This window comes from Schistocerca serialis, chromosome 4 (assembly GCF_023864345.2).
Source record: "Schistocerca serialis cubense isolate TAMUIC-IGC-003099 chromosome 4, iqSchSeri2.2, whole genome shotgun sequence".
In the NCBI taxonomy this organism is placed as follows: Eukaryota; Metazoa; Arthropoda; class Insecta; order Orthoptera; family Acrididae; genus Schistocerca; species Schistocerca serialis.
The window spans coordinates 682,251,952-682,264,511 of NC_064641.1; the positions used below are offsets into that span (position 1 = coordinate 682,251,952).

Sequence of the window (12,560 nt, forward strand, 5' to 3'; positions counted from 1 at the left end):
CAGGAATAGACAACATTCCGTTAGAGCTACTGACGGCCTTGGGAGAGCCGATCATGTCAAAATTCTATCATCTGGTGAGCAAGATGTATGAGACAGGCGAAATACCATCAGATTTCAAGAAGAATATAATAATTCCAATCCCAAAGATAGCAGGTGTTGACAGATGTGAAAATTACCTAACTATCAGTTTAATAGTCACAGCTGCAAAATACTAACGCGAATTCTTTACAGACGAATGGAAAAACTGGTAGATGCTGACCTCGGGGAAGATCAATTTGGATTCTGTAGAAATGTTGGAACACGTGAGGCAATACTGTCCCTATGACTTATCTTAGAAAATATATTAAGGAAAGGCAAACCTACGTTTCTAGCATTTGTAGAGTTAGAGAAAACTTTTGACAATGTTGACTAGAATACTCTCTTTCAAATTCTAAAGGTGGCAGGGGTAGCATCTTAATCTTGTTATCTCTTGGTGGAAACTATTTGGATTTTTAACTAAATTGAAACATAACAGTTGTAACACATTGATTAAAGTTGACTAATTAGCGAATTTATTATTGTCTCTATGTCTTCGTGATGATCAGCTTCTCGAGTTCATATTTTACAAACACCAACTTAGAACGCACACACTTCATATTCACTCACAGTGACAAAATGTGTCCTAAAGCATTCCATAACTATTTCAGCAGTCGTGTTCCAAGATTGACCTCCAACAGCCCACGATTGACAAGTGTAAGAAATGATAAAAAAAGTCCAAAAAATATTTTTTAGGAACAATTTTGATGCTCATTTTGATAAAGAAATGTTGATCAAGCTATTACCAGGTGCAACCTTTACAGTGAAGTGACAATTGTGTGAATATTTTCACCCCGAGATGTTAATGCAGATTCCATCACATAGATTTTACTTGGGTGACAGCTATGTGCAGACTGCTGACTTTCTGTGTGGTGAGGTTATATTAACACAGGCATATGGGTAATTTGTGAGATTGGTAATTATATACATTATATTATAATAATATAAGGGTCCGATTTAATAGTGAAGTCATTATATTGCTTCATACAATCACATTCATAAATTGTTTGTTAGATATCTGCAAAATTGATGAAGTCAGGTGAGCTATTTGGTTCCTAAAATGCATACCTCCACAGTAGATTACAGGTTTCATTTAAGATTCTCAGGTTTGTAATTTTTCTAATTTATTCAGTTTCTTAATTAATAGCTTATTTGGATAGCACATATATGGTTCCGAAATGCTGTGGTACTAAAACTGTAATATCAGGTATTGGTATTATGCATGTTTAACAGTTCAAAAAGAGAAAGTAATTTCACATGAGAGGAAGTTTTAATTACTAATAACCTTTTGATTAATTATTTTTTAGAAAATATCAATAGCCTATTGCAAAGAGTGAAATCAGGGCTGCCCAGTGAGCTAAGTCTTTTGTGGATAAACAGTTATTGGCTCATCAAATTTTTTACAATCATTTGATATTGAAACAATTTCAATTACAGATTTCTGTTAAAGGAAAATATTTTATGGAAAATTAACTCATCCATTGGAATTATCAGCACTTGAATAATCTAGTGCACTATGAATTCTAATAAAGTACTGCCATGATAGGAACTCTGAGATTTTAAAGAAATGAGGTACATCTGTTACCGTAATTAGAAGGGAAAAAAAGCTATCTAAAGAGGTAGAGTGGTAACAAATGAATTCCACCTTGCTATGTATAATGCTACGGCACCCATTTGGGTAAATTTAGGAAAATGGTATATGAGCTAAAACTTCCTTGAAGATTAAAGCTGCATATTGGACTGGGACACAAAATCCAGACTTTTGCTTTTGATGGGCAATGATCTTAGTGACTGAGTTACATAGCAATGAACATGATCCACCACTGCATCTTTATTCTGCAAGTGCTGCTAGCTTTACAGAAGCCCTCCTGCATACTTTGCTGGATTATGTAAGGAAGAGTGTTGCAGAGAAATAATTTAGCCACTGCATATGTCTTGTCTGTGAAATGAATTTTTACTTTTGCAGCAGGAAGAAGTGTGTTGTGGAACTTCCTGAGAGGTTAAAAAAATGTGTCTGGCTGGGAATTCAAAGTTGTTGCTTCCACGTCACAGGAAATGCTCTTACCAACTTAGCTATCCAGGCATCACTCACAACCTGCCACCACAGCTGTACTCCTAGCAGTACTTCTGTCTATCTACTTTCCAAACTTGAAAGAAGCTCTGGAGAATACACTGCTAGACTAACAGCTCTATGAGGAGAGGGCTGCAGTCAAACTCACGCCTGAATAACTATTGCTAATAGAATTTCCTGTCTCAACATTGCAAACTCAATCAAAGAGTAGAAGGTTCATTAGAAACAGATCTAGACTGTAGCTTAGTAATTTTTTAATATATACTCCATCCAGGAATGCCTAACCTGCAAACTCTGAAGTTTAGGAGGTAGAAGAGAAGTACTATCAGAATAGGAACACTGATGATGGGTTGTCAGATATATCTGAATTCCTAAGAAGCCAGTTTCAGCAGTGCTCATCAGAGGATGGTGGGAGGGAGGTGCAACAATTTGATACTGTTCCCTCCCTTCTGCCCCAAAGTACAGTTTGCAATCACAACTACTTTTAATAAGGTACTGATTTTAACAACAAAAGTAAAGCTATAAACAATATAAAATATTTAACTATAAGAATGATAACTTGTTTACATCAACTGTTAGCCCATTACCAAAACTCCCATGAAATAGCAATTCAGGGAACAACATCACACCAAAAAAATTGTCCAAAGATTTGAGAAGTACTTGTGTCCTCAAAATGATTTACATGACTCTAACAGCTACATAATTTATGTGGTACAAAACTGAAGTATGCATTCACCATTATTAGTATTACATTTAGTGCTAAGATTGTGAACATAGTTTCTGCAGAGACTGTTCATGCAGGCTTATAAATAGGAGGAATGCTCATTATTTCAGTCATTTGGGAATCAGTCTTTTTGTCATTTTTTTCTTATTGGGGTGTCTTCCCCCTAATGTTTTGCATTACTCAATTCCAGTGTTTTGTCATTTGCAGCTGAGGACTCACAAATCATTCTAAAACCATTATTGGCAGCATGGTCAGCTTTTTGAATTGGCTTCTTTACAAGACAGCAACGTTTTATTTAGCAGAGTCAGGACACAAACAAATCCATGTGGCCGAGCCATTAGGGAAGCAACTGAAAAGTAAAATGTGTTAAATAAAGCTGGTACTCTTGTTAGAATTTTCTGTTATTTGAAAGACTCTATTTTCATGCTATTTTTATGCTCCTGAAGTTAATGTATGCAAAAGTAGAAATGATTTTAGTAAAATGTTGTTGTTGGGGGGGGGAGTAGGGGAGGGTACTTGTCCCCCATGCACTTCCCCCTTCTCTCCCTCCCCTCTTGGATCTACACATGGAGTCGGTAGATATTTTTTTTTTAATCTACAAGAAGAATGTAAGCATTGTTGGAATGATCAAGAATTGTTTCAAGGGCTTCAGCTTTTGGTTTGTTTTTGTTTTAGTAAATGAAATTTCACTCTACTGAGAACAAGTTAAGGAAATGAATACCTTTTCTCTCATTACTTACTGTCATTTTTTTGATGTAAAAAAATTGAAGTAAGACTCTTATTTGAATAAGTAACAACATAACATTTGTTTTAAAATATTTATTTGATCATAAATAAGACACTCATCTGATATATTAAACAAATGTTACATCTTAACTTCATCTACTGTTTACAAATCTGTAATTTGTAAAAACAAGTTGTGAATAACTTAAAATTTGATCTGATGAAGACTTTTCAACTTACTGCTCATATTAGTACCACAGGTAGTACTTTAAATGGCAGTGACAGTCTGAGAATACTTCATCACATCAGAGCACCAATAAAGCTTGCATTTCTGTAGAATTTTAATTTTCAAATATGCTGACAGTGCAAAGAGGGTAATTTAATTTTGTCAATCATAGATTATTTTCTCCAAAGCCTGAAACATTGTAAACTTAAATTCAAATGATGAAAAACTGCTGTATCAGTTAACATTTCTTGTTTAAATGCCTTCAAGAACTTGAAAAACGTAAGATGCAAAATGCATCATAAAAAAAAGAATGCAGTTCTGGTTTTTACTCTGGCAGTAACTTCTCATCTTTTGAATATACAAAGAAAATACTTACTTCACATTTCTATTAATGTAACCAGCTGTCTATGTTCTGCAAGCTTGTAAAGAAGTGAAATATAACAGCAAGCACAAATTCTAGGTATAAATAAAGTCTTTTGACTGAACAAATTTTTTTTTAAACATATCATATTGAACATACAAGAACACAAAAATCACACAGCCAACACATACAAACAGCCACACAGAAAGGACACACGTCGCCTGCGACATTTGCAAATATATTGTGACAAAAGTTCTGCTAATGCATTGTTCAGTAATTCTAACTTAACACTTGCTGTAACTGGACCATAGATTCTTTTGGCAGATTAAACATTAAAGCATTATTTTGTGATACAGAATGGACAATGAGTGGCAAAAAATGAAGTAAGAATTAAGGATACTTAGTATTTCATGGGCATGTAGCACCATATGGATGCAGGATTACAGTAGTAGTGAACAAATTTTGTGCATGTTGCATACACATAACAAATAATGTGTCACTAAAAATACGCTTAGCACAATACAATGCACTCCAATAACATTTCTGGCAACTTAATAAAATTTGGTGGATGGAGCTCAAACACACTGTAGCAGCTTTTTCAGAACTGCCAGTCACAAGAGTCAAGGGTCCTGTTTGAGTCCCACTTAGGTACACAGTTTTTATCTATTAGACAGTATGTATCTGCAGTAGAGGGAAAGCTTGATGTCATGCTGCAGTAGTTTCTGCTTTGCTGTGACAAAAAATGTGTAATATAAACTTTTTTCATTAAATGACAGCACATGGCTTACTTAATACTGGCATTATGGGTTTCATGTCTAACAACATTTTGAACAATATAGTTTTTCACATGCTTCTATACAAAAATCCCAGACAAACTGGCACCTGGCACAGGGACCTGTTCTTCCATTCACAAAAAAAGTAAAGAGTATCACAGTAAGTGCTTCACTGTACATTCAGTGCTGGTCTGAATCTCTTGAAGTAACTGCACAGGTGTCAAGACTGATGGTTCTGGGGTCTTTTATAACATGTGTATACATAATTGAATCCATCAGAAAGTGCAACATCTATGAGTCAGACTGCTTTAAGTCTTACACATCTGTCATAAAAACCTGATGAATCAAAAGTAGCAATCACACCAGTTATGTTACACTTCAGAGGGTACAGAACAGTGCAGTGCTCAGAGCCTGGCAAAGTCCCACTCCAGTTTAAGTGGGTGAAGAGTACTGTGAAAGTACTGCTGATTCAGATCATAAACTGGTGGCATTGAGAGAACTTCACTGCAAATACAGCTTCCTCTTCATTGTCATGAATCCAACACAGAAAGCACATTGGCCAAAGATCCATGCAATGGTGATGAGGAAACCAGAGAGAACTGCAGGATGCGTGAAGCTCCAGCCTCGCTCCAGAACATAGCGTGCAGACTCTGTGGGTAGTGTACCAGGCAGGCACATGCTAAACCAGCGCAAAGCAGTCGGCATTGCTTCCTTGGGCCATAGCACTCCTACAGGTGAAAGTATCAAGGAAATTAATACATAATTAACACTAAGTTACATTACTTTGATGCATAAATTACATCCAATAACCCAACCATTAAGTAAAATTACAACAATTTTCCAGTATACCAACATCTGCACTCTGTAGAGCATATTTTTATTATACTAATACTTAAGCTTTCTTGACTCTCCATTCATGGATGGACTGTGGGAAGCTTCTGTGCTTCTTTATGAAGTATTAATAGTTTAATATTATCTTCTGGGTCTAAATGAGTGGATGAATATTCATAGGTTCCACTCTAAAATCTTAGTAGATTTTTGTAAGATATTAATGCTATTCTACAAGTCTTATATCCCCTATAAGTTAATATAGCTAGTCATATGCTGTCATTCCTTGCCATTCACTAACACATCATGATCCATGTATCCCATAATGAAGGAGAGCCTTCAGTCATGTGGATGAATCAAGTTATTCATTAGCAATCTACATCAGTCAATGCAGGGTACATCTATAAAGCATACCCACAATAAATTATGCCTAGTGTTAATCTGCTCACACTGATAATTATAGGAACTACTCTTAGATTACTTATCCATTTAACATCTACTGCTGGGTAATGGCCTCCTCCAGACTTCTCTAGACAGATGTGATCTGTGCTTTTTCCAGCCATGGGACACTTTTTTCTGTTCATGGGATCTATGGAGCATTACTGTTAAGAGAGGAGATTACTCAGTTACAAATTCTGTATAGTATCTGTCAGGGTTTCCATCAGGCACTGGGGTATTGTTCAGTTTTAGCAATTTCAACTGTTTCTCAAAACCACTGATACCACTATCAGTGTCACTCATTGCAGTGGTGTAAGAAATAAACCGAGGCAGTACTCCAAACTCTTACTTTGTAAAGTAACATGCCCCTTCTGCCACTTCTTCTCCCCCCCCCCCCCCCTACTTTGGCCACAGAGAGAGACTTGTGATAAGACTGTATGCGCGTACACAAACACACACACACACACACACACACACTCTCTACGTCCTGCCCGTCACATCACGTTGGCAACCCATTGTGTCACATTCACTTGTGCTGGCACAGTGGCAAATTATAGTTACATTGTGATTTAATACACATGTACTATTTCAAATCTCCGGTGCTGCATTGTTAAAGAAAAAAAAAAAAAAAAAGTCTCTGGGAGGTGCCAGAACGTGTTCCAGCCGAAATTAAGCCGTGGTTGCATGATAGGCAAACATATTTCCTTTAGAATCTCACTATTTGTAGTCCCATGTGTTGTTTTACAGCTATTGAATAGCAGTTGCTGTTTCTTTAAAAGTTTCTCCACAGAGACTTTATACCATGCAGAATATATCCCCTCAAAAGTTGTTTTACTAAGTATATATCTATCCAGTACCTGGTCTACTACCCTTCAAATTTAATAAGCAGTAGTTACTTACATGCTCCTAACCAGAGTTAAATGTTTCAAATTCCTCCTTCAAATATGACAGTACTGCCTCTTTGTATAGTGTGTTGACCAGTTATATCTTTCTTCTTGTTTTAGTTTTCATTTGTGCTTTGGTAATCATTGTTGCTACATCTGCCTCATAGTTGCCGATACGTACTAGTTTCAGTGTGGACTTCTTCAAATAAGTCTAATATATTTGTTGTGATTAGATCTAGTATATTTTAATCATGAAAGGGCTTCTCAAATGTTTGTTCAAAGTAGTTTCGAGAGAAAAATTTAGTATTCTTGTCACAACCATCACTTACAAAATGACACATTCCGTTGACATGAATTTCTTCTTTATGTTACAGGTTAAGGATGTAAAGACTTCTGAAATTTTATTGCTTGACTCTTCTTTCAGTTTTGAACTTCTCACTATCCTGATTAAGTCTAATGGGGACTACAACATTGTCCTATATATCCTTCAGTGTACTACCTATGTTAGTAAAGATGTGGTTTTCAAGGGGGCGTCGAGTGAACATTTTTCATGTAGTGATGTCTCAGTTTCTTTAAAAAGTGATAGTGTGGTTTGTAAAATTTGGGTGAAGAAGGTCAAAAGAGGTATCCTGTGTGTCGACTGCAAGTACTGGTACCACGATAAATGTGTCAAAGTCAATTTGAAATATATAAAAGATGAACATGACTGGACGTGCCGACAGTGCTTCGTAAGTGCCGTGGAAAATGAAATAACGAACGCGCTAAAGACAAAAGAAAAAATAATAAGTGTGTTAACAGAGGATTTAGTGTCAATCAATACAAAATATCAAGAACTTATGAGGAAATATCGAGAGCTGGAAACTAAATATAAAGCAGTGGATCAGAATTATTGTCTAACTCAAGACAACGCCGTTAATAATAGTCATTCCGTGCAGAAAATGTGGCGTGAACTACGTGTAAGTACAGTCCCAGTGATATCATTATCAAACAAATTCTCAGCACTAGTAGCGGATTGTGGTAACACAACAGACATAAGCGAACCAGAAAGTAATCACAAAACTCCTACTAAAGAACCAAAAAAGAACTGCCAACCTTAAGATGCACCAAAGGGCTCCTTCTATATGCCGACAGTCATGTAAAAGTTCTATCTAAACGTTTTCACGAAAGTATGCCTTCAAAGCATTCAGTTTTCATGAAAATCAAGCCTGGTGCAATGTTAAATGCAGTGGTGGAGAATATTACAACAGAAACAAGTCAACAGAACAAAGATGCTCACGTTGTGATTATTGGCGGCGGCAATGACGTATACAAAAATGAAAGCAAGACAGCCCTGCGATGCTTCCGTAACATTTTACCAAAGCTATTTCATATGAACATTGTCATCACAAACGTGCCAGCACGACATGTTTTACCACTGTGGTCATGTGTACACAAAGAGATTTGACACTACAATTCTGAGCTAAGGGAACTGTGTGATAAATTTAGCCATGTACATTTGATAGACTTAAGTAAGATGAGTCATGATGAACACACAAAACACGGATTCTGCTTGAACAGGAAAGGGAAGGCCAAGCTAGTTTCCCACAAAAGCAAACTGTGCGAGAAAGATAGTGTGGAGAAAGCTCCAATTGCTCTGGGCTACAATCACGGGACTTTTTTTAGAATAAAGAACCATATTGTTTTCAGGGATGTATTTCAGATATGACTGAGTCACGTTCATGCAAAGGAAAGCCAGGCTGTGAAATAAGTGATCAGTCATTGCAGGTCAGTTCTAAAAAACCAGTGTATGAAAAAAATTGTTAAAAGTGTAATTCAAACAATTTTGATTCGTGCAAGATGGTAAATAAACGAGTAGGGATAAGACCCTTAAAGTTAATGCACTTAAATGTGCAATATCTCAGAAACAAACTAGACATTCTACAAATATTCATAGAGGAACACTTGCCACATCTACTAGTAATAACGGAGCCTGGGCTAAAATGCGGTGAAATAATATATTATAGATTAGAAGGTTACATACTAGCAAATAGTTATTGTAAGCAAAACCATAAAGGTGGTGGTGTGGCAGTTTATGTCAATAAGGACATAGAAGCTAAAAAAATTTCCTTTCTTGAACACCACACCAAAGAAGGATCAATAGAAATGACAGGTATTGTACTCCACAGTAATGATCTTAAGTTACCAAAGCATAAAGTGATTGGAGTATATAGCCACCAAATGCTGATGTAATGCTGTTTCTGGATAAACATAGTAGTGTTGTTGGTTAGGCCAGTTCTAATGACCTTACTATATTAGGTGACTTTAATATAGATGCAAAATCAAATAGTATAGTAACTTGAAACTCAGTGATGTACTAACCTCATACAATCTTGTAAATATAGTGAACTCTGATACCAGACTGACAGACACATGTTCCACTAGAATACATTATGCTATAATCAACAAAGATGTTATAGATAAGGTAAATTACAGTAACTTAGATTTTCTTTATTCTGACCACTTCTGTCAGGTGATAGAATACAAAAATTAAGTTGTGCCTAAAATAACAAAAATTGTGCTACAGAAACAAATGCTGAATACCTCAAATATTAATGCTCTTAAAGACAAATTAGCGAATAAGAAATGGAATTCTGTGTACCAGGTAAAAGGATTGAATGAGAAATGGAATGAATTCTACTCTACCCTACTGCATCATTATGAATATCTCTGACAAAAATTATCTCTGCATATCACATGTAACTCTGGCCATGCCCACTTTCTACGATATATAAGTCGCTCTCAGACGTCCGATCCATCAGTCGGCAAGACTCACTGGAGGAGAAACACCCCTCTGAAGATGTCCAGCGCAGCTCTGGACAAAACGTTAGGAGCTGAAGAGTTTCATGGACCATGACCTTACATCCCGGAAGGTTTACCAGAAGATATTATGAATATAGTTGTCCAGTCAGAGAAATCCAGAAGGTAGTTAAATATTGTCAAAATGGAAGTAATCCTAGACTAAAACTCCCAACAAATCTAATTAGGCTCAGGCAGCAAGTACATGATCTAAACCAGCTTTATAAAGTTACTAATATGCAGGTTTTCAAGGAAAAATACAATAGGGCCAAGAAAACTTTTAAAACTGAAATTGTTAACCTAAGGAAGCAGATTAACAGCAAAACAATGGAACAGTCTGACAACATAAGCAAAGCATCTTGGAAGCTGATTGACAAATACTGAAAAGGTCCCAACAAGATGAACATGGAAGCACTCAGCATAAGACATGATGGTAACATTATAAAAAAACCCAGATACTATATGTAATATTTTTAATAACTACTACATTTCTGGTGAACAACCAACCCATATTATAGATTAACAGGTAGAGACGCGATGCCATCTCACCCAGTGTACCGACTCTGAATTTGTGGAAGTGAATGAGCAGGAGGTTTGCAGGGAAATATACATGCTAAAGAAAAAATTTTCATCTGGATGGGATGGCGTATCCAGTGCTATTACTAAAGCACACTTAAAAGAAATCTCTAGACCTCTTACTCACCTGATTAATTGCAGCATTAGAGAAAACATGTATCTAACGGTTCTAAAAATGAGTGTAGTGAAACCAGTGTACAAAAAGGGAAGTAAGGAAGATGTTTCCAACTATAGACCAATATCATTAATTCCCACTTTAATAAGATATTCAAAAGCATTATCCTTTCTCAGCTAAGTGCCTTTTTCACAAAACATAAACTGATTGTAGATTCGCAGCATGGCTTCAGAAAAGAGCTAAGTACAACCACAGCAGTTACACAGTTCATTCATGAAGTTTACTGTCTGTTGGACCAGAAGATGCAGACTGCAGGTATATTTTCGGACCTGACAAGAGCATTTGATACGGTAAACCATAGGGTACTTCTTAAAAAGCTAAAATCTTATAGTATTGGGGATCAAGCCATGAATCTTCTAACCACATACCTGCTGAATCATAAGCAAAGCACTAAATTGTCATACAAATTAGATAATAAAATCATGAACTCCCAGTCCACCAGTGAACCTGTATTACTAGGTGTACCACAGGGCTCAATCCTTGGACACTTTCTGTTCCTTATATATATTAATGACATTGCACAACCCATTAACTCCTATATTGTAAGCTATGCAGATGACACATCAATCTTATTCTGTGGGAGTGAATCTAATGAGCTAGAATCTCTTGCTACTAGTGGTGTAACAGAAGTAACAAAATACTTAAATGATCAGGGACTCAAGGTGAAAGCCACCAAATCTCAACTACTGACATTTAAAACAGGCAGTTCTCACCACAACAATATGAACAGTGTGTGTAATATCTCTGCAACATAAAATGGTAACTGTAAATTCCTGGGTGTGTATGTTGATGAAAATTTGCAATGGGCATACCACATTAATTTCGTATGCGGAAAAGTCAGTAGTATCATATATCTCCTCAGCCAGCTCACATTGATAGTTCCTAGCTGAGCACTGAAATTAGTATATTATGGAACACTTTACCTCTTTCTCAATTATGGAATTGAACTATGGGGCTGTGCAGCTGATGTACATTTAAAAAGAATACTACTACTACAGAAAAGAGCAATAAGACATATACATGGGCTTGGACATAGAGATTCATCTCATGAAGTGTTTGTGCAGCACAAATGTCTGACAATATATTCTCTGTACATCTTCAAAATAGTTGTATTTTTTATAAGTCAACCAACAGAAGCTATCAGGGGCAGTGATGTCCATGATCACAACACTAGAACAAAGTGTAACTATTTCCGTAACAGAACAATGTTAAAAATGACTGTGGTTTGATGTGGTATAACAAGCTGCCAAACACTATAAGAATGTACACAGGAAATGCTTTTAAAACAAAATTAAAATCTTTTCTGATAGAAAAATGTTTATATTCTTTCAACGAATTTTAAGATAGTGATTGTAACATGAGGCATTAGCATAGCAGTTGTAATGTGATAAATGTAAAAAATAGACATAAGAAGCAACAGCTACAGAATATAGTGTATTTTATAAGTGTAAATATGACCATAGTATTAAGTCTAACATTTGCAAAAGCCATCATTACGTTGGCTCCACGCAAAGAAAATGTAAATAAATAAATAAATAAATTTACACAAAACAGAGTCAACTTGTTCCTTTGCCTGATTAAGTTGTTTGATTTATGGTTGGTAATAATTTTAGTGAACACCTTGCCCATTACAAATTCGAGTCTTGTAAGTCTGTAGCTTTTTATGTATTGTCTAATCTTGTGTTTTGTGAAGGAGCATAGCTTTAAGGAACTATCTCATTTTGCAAATGTTCCGTACATAATTTTACAAGTGTTTTTGTATAACTTTTTCTCCAGCTCTTATCAGTTTAGTTAAACATCTGCTCCCACTTTTCCATTTATCATTGTGAAATAGCTTTATACACCTCATCTGTCATTATATCTGGAATGCC

At 35.9% G+C, this 12,560-nt stretch overlaps 1 protein-coding gene across 2 annotated transcripts in view; it reads right to left on the reverse strand.

Moving 5' to 3' along the window:
- Positions 1–3,717: 3,717 nt before the first annotated feature.
- Positions 3,718–12,560, reverse strand: part of LOC126473168 (ABC transporter G family member 23-like) — a 490,841-nt gene continuing 481,998 nt past the window's right edge. For both annotated transcript variants that reach the window (XM_050100049.1, XM_050100048.1), the window contains exon 19: positions 3,718–5,681. In XM_050100049.1, the coding sequence (XP_049956006.1) occupies positions 5,455–5,681 (227 nt within the window). In that variant the 3' untranslated portion in view covers positions 3,718–5,454. The remainder of the gene's footprint in view (positions 5,682–12,560) is intronic.